The sequence below is a fragment of the Ambystoma mexicanum genome, chromosome 6q (assembly GCF_040938575.1).
Source record: "Ambystoma mexicanum isolate Mex_15411 chromosome 6q, UKY_AmexF1_1, whole genome shotgun sequence".
NCBI lineage: Eukaryota > Metazoa > Chordata > Amphibia > Caudata > Ambystomatidae > Ambystoma > Ambystoma mexicanum.
Window position 1 is genome coordinate 1,222,584,065 of NC_090937.1, and position 18,344 is coordinate 1,222,602,408.

General features: G+C 44.4%; 1 protein-coding gene across 6 annotated transcripts in view; it reads right to left on the reverse strand.

The window, feature by feature from the left end:
• PCDH7 (protocadherin 7) overlaps positions 1-18,344 on the reverse strand; it is a 1,155,179-nt gene that overhangs the window by 141,521 nt on the left and 995,314 nt on the right. For 3 of the 6 annotated variants that reach the window (XM_069631835.1, XM_069631836.1, XM_069631834.1), the window contains one exon: positions 9,987-10,070. The exons of the other annotated variants lie outside the window; for them this stretch is intronic. In XM_069631835.1, coding sequence (XP_069487936.1) covers positions 9,987-10,070 — 84 coding nt within the window. The remainder of the gene's footprint in view (positions 1-9,986; positions 10,071-18,344) is intronic. 6 annotated transcript variants of the gene reach the window in all.

Here is an 18,344-nt window from a genome sequence, read left to right on the forward strand (position 1 = left end):
GCCCTAGTCAAGGCTAGGGAAAAAGGTGGATTTCATTCCCTAATCTCGATGGGTATCATCGCATTTGGAGGTAGGTTCCTCTACTACTCTATAAAACAATGGACACCAAGGAAGCCAGAAGCACACCACATGCTGCCAGTTCTGGAATTGAGTAGGATGTGCCTAGAATCAGAAGCTGCCCATACAAGGCAATCGCAACATCAGCTTTCCCCTGCCTCAGAAAGCAATTGCCAAGTTCAGAAGAGCTCTGAAATGATTTGCCTTTGATTTGAATTTCTGCACATGATCAAATGATTATCGAACGTGAGATAGATGCAGACGCAGTGAGTGGGTGAACGGTGGGATGTGGAAATAAAGCTACAATCACGCTCTTATTCTTCAATGTATTACTGGTATGTCTTACATATTGTCAGGTTGTTTTTGTGGGACCCGTGCATGCTTCAAGACATCTCTATAAAACACGAGTATATTATGTGTGTTTTACTCTTGGCTGACATGACTCCAACCAAAGCTTGTCCCCATCACTCCGCACATTATCTCCCATGTGAAATCCCAGAGTATTGTTTTCCTGTTCCAGCAGCGTGTAGTCCTTTTGGGTGAGCCACCAAATCTCCAACGGACTTCAGTGCTTCCCTCATTTGCACTGTCATTCCTTTGCCACACTTTTCTTTACAGCAAAACTTGATTCTTTTTTTTGTAACTTGTGTGAGCGTACATTTTATTCCTCATCTGACATTAGCACCCGGGGAGGGCATGCTGGCCAATCAGGAGACTTGGCACTCAGACTCTACTGTATGGTACTAGCCTGCATTCTGAGCTGCCCCGTAATGCAGCACCCGTACCTTTCCCTGCTGCCCCTTCCCTCTCACCTTAGCACCTGTGTAGTTTCCTACATGACGCAGAGTAGTGCTGGTAGGTTTTCAAGTTGATGATGTTACAGTCATCAACATTGAAAATGGACTTTGCGTACACGCAGCACTGCACGGAGTCGGGCCACGAGATCAAGGTAAGTTCCTTTTTTTGTCCGGTGGCAGTGGGTGGGCGGTTGGGCCTTGAGGCACATTGCCTCATTAGCATCCTGGAAGTGGTTGCTTGGCCAATCAGGAAGCTCGGAATTTGGGCTGTATTGTATGGTACAAGCCTGCGTTCCGAGCAGCCGGGGTGCCTCAAGCCAGTGCCCCCTTCCATTTCACCCTTCTCCTTGCCCTCCCCCATCCCACCCTCACCTCTTAGCATCCGTGTAGATCCTACACAAGTGCAAAGAGTGTTTTTTTTATTTTTATTTTACTAAAACGCACCTTATTGTTGTGGCACAACGGGGCTCTGTGGTTCTTGAAGTCATCACGGTCATCAACATAGAAAACAGATCTCGGGCACTACGGAGCACCCCTGCACAGCACCACAAGGTCCGTTTTAAAAAAAATAATAATAAACACCATTAGCACCCGCATAGGATCTACACGGCTGCTAATGGCGATATAGCCATTGATGGCAGCCTGGCTGCCTCCAGTAACGGTCTACCGCCAGCCAGCGTCAAGGGCCTATCGCTTGGCGGCAAGCCGGTACCTGCTGGGTCGTGCTACCCCCTCCCTTTATATCGTCGCTAGATGGCATATTGGCATGTGCCCACATGCATATGTGTAATGACCATTCCAAACACACTGGGAAGAATGTAGCCCACTGATAAATGAAAATGGGGTCCCTGTCATTTGCTTCCTTAAAAAGTGCAAACTAGGAAACCGTCAGAAACACTTGTGCATCTATGCTGGCAGTGTGTGTCACGTGTCAAGGCCCCCTCTGCATTCATTGGCATGCTCTGTGAGCTGCCGAGCTGAGTATTTGAGCTGCCGTTAATCGGTCAATAGGGTGCTGCTTTGTTTATTCACACAGCGAGGAGAGGGGCAGCCACAACAAACAGACCCCTGGCAGCCCCTAATACGTGGCCACGCTTGTGAATTAGAGGCTGTTGGACGAGCATTTGCATGTAGCCCACGTAAACGCTCGTGTTTTAACCAGACGCAGCAATCCTGCACATTAAATCATAAAGCAAAGCCACTCTGAGCACGTCTGTCTACTACAATGCGCAGCGTGATGCTGTCAACTCAAACACTGCTGTGGTTCCCTGATGGAAAACGAGGCCATAGTTAACAGAACCAACAGCAAAACAGCGAAGGCAAGTGAAGTACCCAAAGCACAACCCACTCGGCTGACATCAGAGACGCACTCGGACACTGGACACCCAGGCACAACGGTTTCAACATGATTGCTCAAAGTGAGGAGTAAAATAAACACCAGTATTTCTTTTCTTCTTCAGGGATATGATCACGAGTAAAGCAGAAAAGTTCCTTTGTCTCAAAAGAAAGACTTGCGCATACAGTAACAAGAGCAGCACAGTGTTCTCCTTGTCTTTATGAACATCGATCAAACCTTTCCTTCCACTGATATTTCTTTCCTCTGGTTGATGTACGGCCATTCGTGAGATTGAAGTGCCGCATCAGCCTTCTAGTCCCCTTTTGCTTTAGCGGGGAAGAGCGCCATCATGTGGCCGCCCGGAAGCACGATTGGCAATTTCTTCAGTTATGTGAGCAAAAAACTCGACATCAACGCATCTTCGGTAAATGGTACTGTGCTTGATTGAAATGTTCCAGGTCGCATTTTTTATATATTGCCAAAAGTTGCGGTCAAGTTCATATTTTTTGAATTGTTAAACAGCAATCAACAAGACAATGGACAAGATGGCGGAATAGTCAAACCATCAACTATAGCATGCTGTCCTTATTTAAAAAAAAAAGTGCTATTTACTGTATGTTTCTTTAATAAACGAGGCACGAGGTTTGATCAAAAATATACCGCCGACCTGATATACTTTCAATGAATGGGAATAACGTAGCTGTAGCTGCCACACAATGGATTACTTGTAACAAAAATAAAATGTTACAAAAGAGCAGCTTCCCTTCGGTAGGTTTATAATTCTAAATGCATTTCCTATTTGCCGCTCATTAGTTTAAATGCATATGAACACATTTGCCGGAAAACATCTTATCGTGCTCACCTAAAACGCCGTTTAAATGAAGGCAAGAAGCCCGACAGCAATGGAAGCGGTGCTCGCGTGCTCCACATTTCCGTCTAAATGCCAAGGAACGAGGGCTTTTAAGAAGATCAGAAATGGGCCTGTTCAGACAATCTCCCTGGCCCACAAAGGCCACATTCCAAGCTCTAATCTCCGCAGGCAGCGGCAAAGAAAGGTTTCTCCTAATTGCTCGTGCAAACATCTCTGCGCCCTCCTTCCATCCTCCATTCGAAACTGGGCCGCTCGCCTTCTAATTCTTACGTCGGAGTCTTTAGAAGAGACGCTGAAATACAGCTCTCGAAGCACCCTTTCAAGTTTGTTTTGTCTTTGTAATGCACACACTAAAATGACCGCCCCCTGGCCATGGTTCTCATTGAGTGCAAGGGGATTATGTCGATGTGTAACCGCGTACACACTCCATGGAGGCACGAGTAACAGCATCCCGGAGAGATTTCATGCAGCATAAGCGGAAAGGTGTGCGCATAGAGAGACGCTAACTACGTCACAGATAAAATGACCAATTATATTATGAATCACCTACTGTAACCGGATTCTTAAGTCAATAGCGCCTAGATGCCTCCGGGTTATGTGCGCTTTATAAATGGCAAATAAATAAATAAACATATAATTGATTACGTTGCACGTGAACAAACACACGTGATGGCATCAGCTATGCCTTCTCCATTACTCGACTGCAGGAATCCCATCGAGTTTACTCAGTTGTCCTCACTGATTAAATCACTTCTGTTATTTCATTAATAATAATGAGGTCGGTCATGTCACTTGTCACATCACTGTGCACTACCACACCGCAGATGTGTAGGTGTGCTACATCAAGAACGAAGCGCATTCCCGTGGACCTCGTGCTCTTTTCCAAAATGCACCTCAGCCATAATCCCTTCAGATGCTTTGATCATCAGCAAGGCCTAGTGGCAGCACTTCTGGGGTACAGTTGCAGGTGTTCATGGTATTGGGACCAGCAAGACTCCCCAGGGATTTCAGGGCTCGCCACACATTTCTCAGTTTAGACTGCATGCCACAGGTGTGCATTGCTAGTCCTGATTTAGCCTTTCATCCTTCGGAGGTTTATAATTAGAGTGCCACCGAATTGGGTACCAGTGACACCTGTTATCACAACACTAAGAAGTGGGAGAATTCCGCCCTGTAACCCCACATGCATTGTCTAGAATTATAGATGTGCAGCTGTCAACTATGGGGAACTCTTACTCAGAGGCGCTCCCGAGTAACACCGTATTCATAGCGGGGGTCGCACCTTGAGTTTTCTCTGAGTTTACTCGGCACGAACCTCAAAGTTCATAGCCAACGATCTGCAATACTATATTATCTATACCCCCTCCCACCGTGTGTGCATCCTCCATGCTTTCTACAATGGACCGGTATTGTGGGGGAGGCCGGGGAACATTATATAATACATGGCAGGCCGAAATATCTGTGCACAAATTGGAAATCATTTGCACCAGTGCAAGTGAAAAGTAGCACAGTATTTCGACTAGGGAAATGTTTGCGCTATTTTTTAAAACTACTGGAACACATTAAAAAAAAACATTGCACCATGATAAGTGCAGTTTGGCATATTAAAAACACCAGGACAAAAGAGAACCATAAGTACACAATGATCACAATGTAGTGGTGCTAATCTATGATAAAGTGGTAAAGTGTATGTGCAAATTAGCACTGTTGTCTGAGCAGGACTCGACAATAGCGTCCCCCATAGTTTTAAACATGCTGCAGCACGTCCTCCTTCTCCTTGTTATGCCTGGAGGTTTAACATAATTTGACTAAAGAAGTCCTCATTAATGTTTGATTTGTGGAACGTATTTTTTTCAAGTCACAGGCCCTCATTCCGAAGTTGGTGCTAGTCATGGCGCTATTAGCGCCATGACTAGCACCAATACTGGTACCACCACCGACTTGGTGGTATGGGGACTTACCGGTCTATTCCGACCATTGCAGGACCGGTAAGTCCCCATTTGAAAAGCCATTCCGCATTCCCATTCGAGCCCCCATAGTGCTCAATGGGAAGGGGGAAGGCGGCAATAACGGTACCGTAAATTACGGTACCGTTATTGACCCCGGTATCCCTTTGCGGGTCCCGTCCTTAACGCCTGCTCAAACCAGGCGGTAAGGAAGGACCCACAAAGGGACCTCGGAATAGGGCGCAAAGGGATTACCGCACCGGTGTCCTTACCGGTGCCCGGTATCCCTTTGCGCCCAGCTTGTAATGAGGGCCACAGTCATTTTCAGTAGTTGAGTATGCTTATTTTCAGTTAAATAGGAATAATACAGGGAACAGAGAACACAGTAAAATGGAAGACGACGAAGATGTCGGATTGCCCAGAACGTAGTGTTATTTCTTGACATCACAAATGAAGCCACCCTAAAAAGGATGGTAACAAAATCTAGGATAATATTCTTCTATTGCTGAGAAATGCTGTGAATTACGATTTTCTTTTCATTTAAATCAAAGCTTGAACCATGTCCAATTAATGGATGAACTGTGTAACACGTTCCTTCCACATCATGGAATTAGCTATTGGTGCTAATATATGGACGCCAACATGTTTGGCAAACCATATAGAATACTTGGCAGCTAAACTCCACGACTGTGGAGTGTCTTGCACTTCACATAGCAAAACCATCAAAAATTTTGAGTCAAAACTAGCCCACAAAGAGAAGCCTCGCAAGAAGTCCTTGCCATGCCTCGACCATCTGGAACTGAATCCCGGGAGAGGCTTGAAATGTCCCTACCATCCTCCTGTTCCACGAAACACTAAAAACGTGGTGCTTCCGATGATACCTGCTGGAGGGACACAAATCCCTCTCTCCCTCCACCCACAGTACTGTGTTACTGTGTAAAATCCCAACCCCAATTCTGACACAGTCCTGTTGTAAAGTGCTATGTTTCTCTTGAGCTAAGTTTGCACTATAAGCAATACAAATAGAATGGCAACTACTTGGATCTAATGTAATCTGAAAAGCTTTAAGTCTTTTCAATTATAAATACTTATCAACATGGGACACACCGGCACGTGTACCAATATTTAGAGATTTGCATCTTCCAATTAAATAAATATATGCAATATGTGTAGATGCTGAAGGGACGCATTTCAGAGAAATTGTGGAAAACCACAAACAGGATTAGGAGAATTTGAATTGCATAACTTGTGGGAAGTTTGCGAAATTCACATATATTCAAATAAAGAACTTTCTGAAATAAATCAAATGCATATGCTTACTAAGAAGTGGGAGGGTGGAGATATGAAGTGTGCAATAGTGTTATTTAATGGTCAATGATCCATGTCAAATAGCAAATAATGATCAGAACAGCTGGGCATTAAAACATGGCTAAATGCGATACTAAGTAAAAGTGGAGATTTCAAAACACACCACAAAAATGTAGTGTTATTCTCTAAAGTAGGTGAAATCACACTCATTGAGAGAAGGGAGAATCTGGATTCAACAGTGAATAATTAGTTTGAAGCTCAGAAAAGACAAAGGGCCTAATACCAAATTTTTAATAGTGCATCCCACATATCCCACCGGTGGACATTGAAGACATGATTTCATGAGCTGCAAGTAAAATAGAATCCTGTGTGGTTTCATACCCTCCTCCCAGAAATGTCCATGGACAAAAAGCAAATGGTCAGAAAGCAAATGGCTGCCTCATAGTTGACCAAGTTAATGGCTATGGCGAGATTCAGCAATGCCAGCAAGAAGCCATTTCGCCTTACAGTGCACAGAGTACTTTATGCATAACACAGAGGGTGGAATATTTAGTGTTGCAGTGAGATTAAAGAGTGCAGAATTATAAACTTGTAGATTTGAGTAATAGCAATGCATTGCAGCTTATTTTCAAAACATGAGAGGTCATCAATGAGACAGACATTTCCATTTTTTAAATATATTTTTATACTGCAAAACTTTCTCGGGAGCAACAGAGCGCTGTACGGGTCATAGAGTAAACATTGGCAATGAGAATATAGCAAGTCACCACCCATCAAGGTGTTGTTGAAAGAGCCAGGGTTTCACTTCTATCCTAAATTGAGGAAGACTCGGAACAACCTGGATTGCAACCAGGGTGGAGTTCCAGATGACTGTAGTGTAGTAAGAGAAGGACTGTTTTCAAGTTGTTTACTTGTAGACCAATATGGTTTCCAATCTGGTGATGGTCTTATTACAATATGACCATCTGTGACTCAATGTTTTAAGCCTGGCCATCACGCAGGCTTATTTATCAGTGGTAGCTTTCTTGTTGGCAAGGCACACAGTTTTGAACACGATCCTACCTGGGATGGGAGCCAAGTTTAATAAGTGCAATCCGAAGGTGAGGTGGTTAAATTCCCTAGAGTAAGTGATGAGTGATTCACAGTATGGTTGGCCACTCTGAGGTGGGTCAGGTGAACAGCTGAGAGCCCTGAAAGGATGGGTGTTACCCCCATCAATATTGAAAATCACTATGGCCTGCACCAACATTTAGAAGTCCTGGAGTGGGGAAATACTTGAGTAGGGAGATCTGATACACAACCACTTGAGCCTTTTTGGTGATGTGTTGTTGGAAGTCTGGATGATAATGCACAATGACGCCTTGGGAGTTTTCTCAGTGAGTGAGGTGAGGGTTGAACTCATCCACGCACATTTTGAACAGACACTTTGAGTGGGTTGCTCCTTTGAGTGATGGCCCAGTCGTACGAAATTGGATTTGGATAGTTAGGCACTTGTCATCTATGTTTAAATTGTTGCAAGGAACGCACATGAGAGTAATGTCCAACTACTAGAATATTGTGATCTGACATTTTGTCAAGCAGATACAGAGAGCCCTGCAGGAGTGCTAACCTAGTTAAAGCATGAAGAGTCATATGGAGGAAAAACACATTAGTCCATTGCTGGGGTGCAGGAATAACATACTACGCCAATTTAAGATAGGCAATTATTTGAAAACAAAATTCAAAATTTGGAACATGAACCTAACTAAATCCACCATATTTTGCCTCCAATAATATTGACTATTAGACTATGTTTAACCTTTGTTGGAAGTCTGGCTTGTTTACCATCTCCGCATCAAATCAATTTTTTGGGTTACCCTTATCACTCTGCAGATCAAAGGGGCCCTCAAATCCACGAACCTAATAGGCAGGTCATGGGAGGCTTGCAGGGTGCAAACAAGATGTAAATGCCCTCCATAAATTAAGATTTATATGTATGAAATTCAAAACTTCCCACTTTAAAATGGCATACATACACAATTCTGAATGGCACTGAAATGCAAATGTGAATTTGTGTGTAGCACCCTTCTGACTGCCAATACTACATATGTATCCATTGTCAGATGTTTGTCACTGCATGGATGCTGTCAAACGCCTGTCTGATTCTTGTCCAATGTTTTTCTTTAAGATGTTGCTTTGTGTTCACTCCAGGGTATCACGATTGTCATCACCGCATAAATGTCCGCATCTATTTCTTAAGTGTCACTTATAAAATGCCCTTGGACCATACAACATATGCTCAGACGCAAACTTAAGACAGACGTTGGTGTAGATGTCAACAGGCACACACCTGCCTCCCACAATTAGCTGAGAAGGCAGGTGCTGTATTCGTTAAGGTAGACAGCGGAGCGTGTTTGCACTGTCTGCATAAATGTTCTTCTCGTTGCAGACGAGTTCTTCAAGATGTAGACATATTCAAATGTAAAGCAAAGCACCAATAGATAATGTAGGGTGAAAATGTACCCTCTCAGCCGTTTTCAACATGGACAGACTTGATAACAATGTGCAATGTTTCGCCTAGAAACACTTGTGTATAGGCGTGTTACAAATGGCATATCATATTTATTTCTTTATTTGCATTTATATAGCGCAAACACAGCCCAGGGGCATCAAGGCCCTGTTACAAGATAACGTCTTAGTTACAGTAAATACATATGGGCAGCTGGGTTACATTAGCCAACAGACTTATATGGCTCAGTTCTATTACTTAGGTAGGAGGCTGGGTTATATTAGCCCCTAACTGAATTTGGCTCACATTGAATGACTAGATACATACATATTCCTCCACACATAGTTCAATGTCAGTGGGCTACTTGTGTTAGTCATAAACATATCATGGTGGCTGTGTGGGGAATTGTAAGGTGTGTGTTTTAGGTAAACAGTCTGGTTTTGATTGCTTTGCAGAAGGTGAGATGAGAGGGTTCAGCTCTGAGCGCCTTAACATCAAACTGGCCTTCATTCTCAGGCCCCAATCACCTGCTTAGTTGCTGGAATTCGGATAACACAATCACATATTCATCTTCTTATTCCCCTCACAACTGCAATTCCAACACACTATCCATTGTGGATAGAAATTATTGCCTGTGACCCAGGGATGCCTGATATGGGCAGTCAGTTAGTGGGTGATGTGCTCAGCCATGTCAACTGGTGAATACTGGACACGTTCTGACTAAACAGTTTTACCTACCGCATTGGACGGACGCAGTGGTAGAAGTGTCCCGAAAAAAGTAGCGGAACTGTAGTCTCAGCAGGAGAGTGGAGAGGGTAGATGGAAACATAGAGCAACATAATGACAACTGAGGCCGGGTATTCCAGTAATCTAAGTGACTAGTAACTAAGGCTCCTATTACAAGTTTACACTTGAACAGGGACATTAATAGATACATCCTCTATATAAAACTGAATATGGTCATACAAAGTAGAGGAATGGTAAACAGAAAAAATAAAAGTAGTGGAACACCGCTCCAGACCGTTCCCGTTCACTTCGATTACTGGGCGGGCGGCATTTATTTCAACAAGACCAGGGACCTTATTGTACATGTCTCTGCTTGTTATACTTGTTGGTTTGTCTGTTTGTGTGTTAACTGTGAAAAAAGCCATCAATCTGATTTGAGCACAAACAAGCAACGTACCTTTATTGTCCAGGATTTGACTGATATCAGGTTGCAGATTTAGTCGGGCATTGTGGCTTACAGTTTTCCTTTGCAGTCTTCCGCCTGTAAAATTGGAGAAATGCGAGTATTACCCAGGCAGTGTGTCACTCCTCAAAGTCTGACCAGCGAACCCACAGCCCTAGGCCAGCAACTCTAAAGGTGGAAGACCACAATGAAAACCACAACAGTCATACAAGTAAGGCTCAGTAAGAAATTGTATTTTAAAAGAACGTTTACTGCAAAAGATCCAGCAATGTACATATGTTGTGCTAAAATGTGTTTGCAATAACTACATTGAGAACATTTAACATTAGAGAGCTCACATTTTACAGGGACGTAGCTGATAGAAAAGGACCTATAGTAAGAGAAGTGTGTAACAAAGTATAAAGAAGACAATGTACTCGTTCATTTACCTTACACCACAGCTAATATAGGTTCAAATATTAAGGAGAATGGTAAGACATATTTTTGTGCTAGTGTTAACTTATGTCTTGATTTTTGTGCATTTTGGAAGATTGGTGCCAGCTGTCCTCCCAGACGGCTTCTTTCTAATGTACTCAGAATGAGGACGATTTTTTTGCACACTTGACATGACAGTTAAACATATACAAAGACTATATTTTTTGCCTCTACGATTCCCATGGGGCAGAGTGTGTGTCATCAGTCCTTCCTGTTTTGCTGTTTTTTGTTGTTGTTTTAATATAAAATAAATAACTTTCCCATTGTACTAAACTGTGCATCTCATGCCACCCTCTTATGTCCGCATGTTTGTTTGCATGAGAACTCCTTCAGAAACTCAAGCATCAGTCAACTGCTGCTCAACTGTTTGCTGGTGAGAAGTGATTGTATTTGATCTAACAGCGGTTCTTCTGTCCCATGGAATGGCGTGTGTCCTCCAGAATATTACAAAATCCTACTTACACAGAAAACAACAATCTTAGGGTGTGGCTTTTCTTTGCAGACAGTAAGGTATGCATGTACAGAGGAGCTGAGGGGAAATATTCCTGTTCCCATGTGCATTTGTATTTATGTGTATTTATTAAGGGCTCCTACCAAAGCACTGCTAGATAGTAGTCAAGGCATTGGTAATACAATGGAAATAACAGCAGCAAAATACAAACAATCAAAGAAAAAGTAAAAAGAGAAAGCACATCTTCCTTAAGCAGGGCACAGAAAATAGCCAGAAAAGAAGCAGAAGGAATGTGCAGAGGAAGAGTGTTCCAGTGTTTAGGAGCTAACAGGGAGAATACTCAAAAACAGGACTGGGCAAAAGGCGAAAAGTGTACCGGCAGGAGAAATAAGGAGGCGGATTGAATACAATGAGGAGTGTACGGAGAAAGAAGAGAAGAGAAGATAGAACGTTCTTAGAGTAGGAACATTAAAGTCCTATCATTTTCATATATCTAAAACACAGTTGAAAATGCTATGTTGTAATACCACTAACCCTACTAAACCCCTTCAACTTTCCTACTAACTCACCACTAAACCACCAAATACAACAAACACATGCCCCTGAGACAGCACAAACAGAACACCACCCATCAATTGGTACACCCCTATGTAATCTCACTAATCCCAACATACTAAATGTCCAGCAGTAAGCCAAAGAGACCCCAAAACAATGCCGTTTAGACACACACACCAAAAGACCTAACCCATATCTTCTAGAATCATAGTGTTGTGTCTTTCCCTGCACCTGCCGTGTATGCATGGAATGCTAGGGGTGACTCACATGGAATGCTGTGTGTGAAATGTTATGTTCTGAATGGTTCTGTGAAGGTCTGTTGAGAAGATGGTTTGACTGGGAGAGGATGCCGGTGGATGTCGCTCCATGTAACTTACCCGGTTTGGCCTAAATGTAGTCCTGTACCCTGCACCCAGAGCCGGAAGTCAGTAAAGATGCATCCTGTTCCTATACTGGTGTCAGTATCGTGCTTGGCCGGGAACACAAATCAACAATGGCGACAAGGACTACACACAGTGACTGTTTTTTTCTGAACTGAAGCTCTTTGCGCTATCCCTTTGCCGTCCCACTAGCTATCCCTCACCAACCCTCTTTCCTTTTCCGATCCTACGAAGTGCCTGTGAACCATAAAAATGGCAGTGGTGCACTGCAATAATCACAATAGCATAGTATATCAATGTTTTTTGATGATAAAAGCAGTGCCACAATTGTCAAGGACTGCAACATTGCTCTGCTCCTATTGATGATTAGAAGTTGGTGAGGAACTAATAGGTTTTTTTCCAAATTACTAATGTTCTTTGTCTCTGTACACTTCATTACAGTCGCAAATGTTCAATGAAGTCCACCAGACTTTTCACACCTCCAACAACTCTACACAAATGCTTCAATCCACTTTTCAGATCGTGATGGGACACTAACAACACCTCACAGGGTCCCTTAATTTTGCTCTACATTTGTGATTTGTCTCTATCAAGCACAGGGATTGCACCCCTTTAAGCAGGCTTGTTTTAGTCCGATCACAGGTGAAATCTCCCACTACTTCTTTGATTCACTCTTCAACATAAACCTGAGGGAGAAATCAATGGACCTCTTTTGGGAGAATTGACCTTCCAAAGCACTCTGCCAGATCTCAACTCAAACCCCTGGAGTGTCACTTACTGACTTGAACCAGCAGTGAACCAGCAGTTAATGAGTGACCGGAACCGCCTCAGCATCATACCCAAGCTCGTCAAAATGCTGGAGAGTGACTTGCCAACTTGAAACAGCAGTTATCGAACATCCTGAACCAGCTCAACATCGAGCTAGAATGGTTTGAACCATCACCGACTTTGACTAGAAACATTAGAGCATCACCCATGACCCTACTCAGCGATTACCACCCGTCTCAAACTCCAAACCGCGTCTAGTGAGCACTTGGGCCTGCATCACTCGAAATAACTGTCTTCTAACTGCTCACCACATTCGAATCGACTTGAAGCCAGCTTGCTGCATGTTACAAAACAACTCTGCACACTTGAACTTGGTTTGATCAGTTACCATAACACCTCAGAACCTGGTGGGTGCAGTCAAACCACCTAAGAACAGCAAAAATTGACTATTGTTCCACAACTGCCCTCCCCCCGGTCACATGTGTACCATTTTCAATAACATATCCTTTTTAAAGTACATGTGGTTTTCACTTGCCTTTCACCCCTGATTCACTACCCAGAGTGCTGCATTCTTCTATCTTTGCTCATTTTGTATTTTCTTCCTCAGGGGGTAGGTTTTGCGTGGTGTTTTTCTAGGTAGTTTTTTTGTAGATGCTGTGTGTAATTAAATGATATAGATTTTTTAGTTCCTTGTTTGGACATTCTCTTTTTGGACTATTACGCTTTGCTATTTGGGTTGCTACTGGATCCCATTAACATCCTCTTGAGAGCATAGCGTTCCCTCAGCTGAAGTTCCCAGAAAAAGTAAAGGCGGCATATCTCCTAACTGTGCCTGTTTTACCTTTATGATTGGGATACATTCTTTACAGAACTTTGAAGGCTGAGTAGGTGCTTTAGCCACTGCTCACCCGTGAACTCCTGCGGGGCAGAAGCCATTTTATCACACATAAATGGGATTCTGATACAAGAACACAATGGGGTTATTTTTAATTCAATGCAAACTACATGCGGGGGACCACAAGGATTTGTAGTTATGTGCTGCTAGGCCCCCAGCCATTTTAAACATTCACAAGTTGGAGGTAAATAATGAAGAGTATAACTGCTGAACCCATATGCATGCATTAGTAATGGCTGAACCCCAAAACCTCACCCATAATTATAGGCTCACAACTTGTATCAAGTGTTGGCAATAAAAGGCCGTAGGATTTTATTGTACAGATATGGGTTATGGCAATAACAATATCACATATCATGATGGTATCATACTTTTGGGCACCGGGTCCTGAGGTTACCCCGTCGGACCTGTGCCGCCTTCTTGCGTCCCACGACTTGTTGTGGGCACCGTACAGTGCCTTGTACTTCTTTTTGTTCTTCTCCCATTTTTGTAGGATGGGTGGGTTCTGTGGTAAAGAAGCAAGAAGATTTGGAAGACACTGAGTGAACAGTGAACCTCCTGTTTGCTTGGGTCCCCGCTTAGGGTCCACAAACAGATTGTGTTTACTCTGAGCATGCTGCTCTCATTTATAGGACCCAGGGAGGGCCTGGTCTTTGTTGTGTATGTGGTGGGGGCTGCTGTTGTCGCAGCCCCCGGCCGGATAGCCGACTGTCTGACGCCCTGGTGGGGGCGGGTCTTTTGAACCTGGGCCCTGGCTGACGGTTGTTTTCCTTTTGGCGCTTAGCACCTTGCTGTTTGGAGGAAGGGTGCGATGACTGTTCGCACCTTACCCTTCCGTGGCTTTTGTGCTGCCGAGACTGCGTGTCTCCGTAGCTGGGGGGAGGAGAGGAGCAGGCGCGGGGAGGTTGGGGCTGCCCCTCTCCCAGCTGCCAATGGTAACAGCAGTTACCCTGCCTCACTTGTCGCATGCCCATGCAGCATTGCCCATAACTGCTGAACCCATATGCATGCATTAGTAATGGCCGAACCCCAAAACCTCACCCATAATGATAGGCTCACAACTTGTATCAAGTGTTGGCAATAAAAGGCCATCGGATTTTATTGTACAGATATGGGTTATGGAAATAACAATATCACATCTCATGATGGTATCATACTTTTGAGCACCGGGTCCTGAGGTTACCCCCTCAGACCTGTGCCGCCACACATGGGCAGGTTGCCGGCTGACCGTGTTCATCCAAGAGTATGCCCTAGAGACAGCCCCTGTGAGCAAGTGTTGTATTGATTTCCCGAAAGAAATGCTCCATGCCCTGGCTAGACAGATGGGTGCCATTGTGGAGAAAAAGGCCTGGGTTGCCTACTGTAATGGCTGGGTGTTTTATGAAACCCAGTCATCTTGTCATACAGAATCTCTCTACCGTCCTGTTCAGTTTTCTTCTGGATATGTCTATAGATTTGTAGCAATTGGCCCCTAGCCATTTCTTTCTTGGTAAAATGACTGAGAAGTATATTTCAGTACCCCTCCAGTTGTGCGAAATGCCTGCTATGGAGGAGCAGATTCCTTCGCATAGGATGCGTCTAGCTGTGTTGACTAGGTCATTGCCCCCTAGATGGATGATCAGGAATTCAGGGGGGTCCCTGTATGCCACCAGTTCTGCTAGTGTTTCGTGGACATCAGCCCAGCGTAGGCCTCTGTATCCCCACCATGAAGTAATGGTGTTTCTGAAAGGTGGTCCTTCTTTGGTCTCTTCTGCCCATCTGCCTGTCCTGAAAACGAATGAGTGGCCAACTATCCATGCTGATCAGAGTGTGGTCCTCGATTCGCCTGTTGTTTTTTACTGTGTTGCAGTGGTGCTTGCCACCGCCCTCTCTGCCATGTCCGTTAGGAATCCTGTGATGTTGTTGGCACCCGTTGTTGATGTGCCTGATTCTTGTTGGGCATCCTGGCCTGGGCTCTCGGGCGCTGGCGTTGATGCCAAAGTGTTGCTGACACCCCTTTTAGAGGTGCCTGCTTTGTATTGGTCATCCCGGCCTGCACTCTCTGGTGCTGGCGTTGATGACGATTTGTTGTTGGCACCCATTTTAGAGGTGCCTGGTTTTCATTGGGCATCCTGGCCTGTGCTCTATGGCGTTGGCGTTGATGCCATTATTCTTGTCTTCCCATTATTGCCAGCATTCTGCTGGTATTGGCATCATCTGTTCCTGGGCGTGTGGCGCTAGCTCTCGGAATCTTGTCCACTGGAAACGAGATAAGGCATCAGCAATGTTATTATCTGCCCCTGAAATGTGCTTCGCTTTGAGTACAACGTTTACTTGTAGTGTGACTGTTGTAATGGCTCATAATACTTTTAGTACTAAAGGGCATTTCATAGACCTTCTGTTTATGGAGCCCACTACAGCCATGTTATCCCACCAGATCAAAAGTTACGTATTCGCTAGTCGCCTGCCCCAGATATGTAATGTTAGCCAGATGGGGAATATTTCTAGTAGGGTGATGTTTCTTGTCCACCCTGCTGCTTGCCATGAACTGGGCCAGTGTCCTGCCACCCATTCGGAGTTTAGTATGGCTCCAAACCCCTTGCTCCCAGCTGTGTCGGTGTATAGGACCCTGTTTGACCGGGTATTTAAAGGCGTTCACCAAAGTAAAGACTCGTTGAAATCTCTGAGGAATTTTCCCCATGTTTCCAGATCTTGTTTCACCTCTCTGCCTAGCCGGATATGCAAGTGTGGTTTGGTGAGTGAATTGATTTTGAACTCCAGGCTTCTGGAAAATATCCTTCCTTGAGGTATTATTTTGGATGCGAAATTAAGGCTGCCTGCTAAGGATTGTATTTCCATTACAGTCCCCTTTTCTCTCATTATCAGGTTTTGTATTTTAGCCAGGAGTTCTGATATTTTTGTTTTGGGGATTCTGCAGAGCCCCTTTGCTGAGTCTATTTCGATGCCCAGAAAAATTATGTTTGTGTCTGGTTTAGTGGTTTTTACCCTCGCTAGGGGAACTCCCCACTGTACGGCCATGTGCTCCAGTTTTGCTAAAGCCCGGCCGCATTCCTCAGAGTTTGGTGGCCCTATGACCATGAAATCGTCTAGGTAATGCACTATTTTTGTCCTTGGTCTCTGCTTTAGGAAAGCCCATTGAAAAAAGGAACTGAATTGTTCAAATAGTGCACAGGATACTGCGCACCCCATGGGGGGGCATCTATATACGTAGAATTTGTTGTTAAAAGTGAAACCTAGCCACTGCTGTGACTCTGGGTGGACTGGCAAGAGTCTGAAAGCAGATTCGATGTCCAGCTTGGCCATCAAGGCGCACACTTGTATGAGCCTTACAGCCTCTTGGAAATGCGTGTAAGATACAGCGGATTCTGTGTGTGGGATGCCGTCGTTTAAAGACTGGCCTTTAGGGTAGTATAGGTGATGGATTAGTCTCATTTTCCCAGGTTCTTTTTTGGGGGCCAGGCCTAGTGGAGATATTAATAGTCCTTTAAAGGCATGAAGTCCCAGGGACCTGCTACCCTGCCCAGTTGCAGTTCTTTCTTGATTTTGGTTTCTACTATCTGGGGGTTGTCCCTGGCTGACTTTAGGTTCATCGGGATGTAATGTGACCCAGTGCCCTTAAATGGGATGAAAAAACCTTTGGTGAAACCCTGCCATAATAACCTGCTGGTTTCCTTGTCTGGGTAGCTGTTTAGGGCGTCCCTAAAATTGCCCGGATTGATGGGCGTTCGTCCTGGTTCTAAAATTGGAATATCATTCTTTCTTGGCTGGTAGTCTGGTGCAGTTGCTTGCTGCATGGTCGCCATTGCAGTTTGCACAGGCGTGTTTGTACCAGCATTCTTTGCCCCATGTACACTGGTTTTTCCCACAATTTCTGCATGGGATGTTGGATTTGACAGCCTGCTGTTTGTTCTGTCTGTGGGCATTATTTTTAGCTGCCCCAGGCTGGTTCCTCCGAAAGGGCTGCTCCCCTTTTTTGGATTTATCATTGTCATGGGATTTGCTTACTTGTGAATTTTTGCTATTTTTGGAAGAATGCAAGGTATTTTCTTCCTGGGGAGGTTCCGCGTTGAGGGTGTATAAATCGTTCTGGACTTCATCCCACTCAATGGCCGGCCTTTCTGACATGCTCCTCCTAAATCTGATGTTGTATGCAAGCCATGTCTTCCCCCTCTGTGTTACTTTACTTCCATTATTTTATCAACGTATGCCCAGATCTTCCTACCATCCATAGGGAATTTTTCTTCATATATTGTTTCTAAAATGGCAAAAGCCTGTAACCAGTTGTCCCAGTTTTGTTCGACCTGGGCGTTTCTGGCAATAGCTTTTTCTTCTATTTTTTTGGGGTCTCTGAAAGCGTCTTTCCCCTTGCGCTGGGCTTCTATTAGGGAAAAGATTTCTATAAATTCATTGGCCCATATGGCTTCTTTGATTGTGGTATCAATGTTCTATGCCAGGCATCTGTTGTATCTATTTAATATCTCTGCTTGGAAAGATTTCATTTTTTGGCCTAATTATGCATTACAGATTGTTACAATGTCAGTTGTATTGCTGCCGGGTGTCCCTGTCGTGCCCGTGTTGTCTGCGCCTGGGGTTGCCCATGCTTTTAGGGCACCTGCTGAATCTGTTGCTGGAGTTGTGGAGGCTGTTGTATTTATAGCTGTGGGCGCTATTGGCAACTGCTGTACTTATTGTGGCGGGATTGCTGTAGGTAGTGTTACAGGTGGCTTTTCAAATGTTATTGTAGGTTCTATTGCAATGGTAGGGTTTGAGGCCCCAGGTTCTCTTGTGGGTGGTGTCTGTTTCCCCCTTATTTCTACCATTAGTTGCCG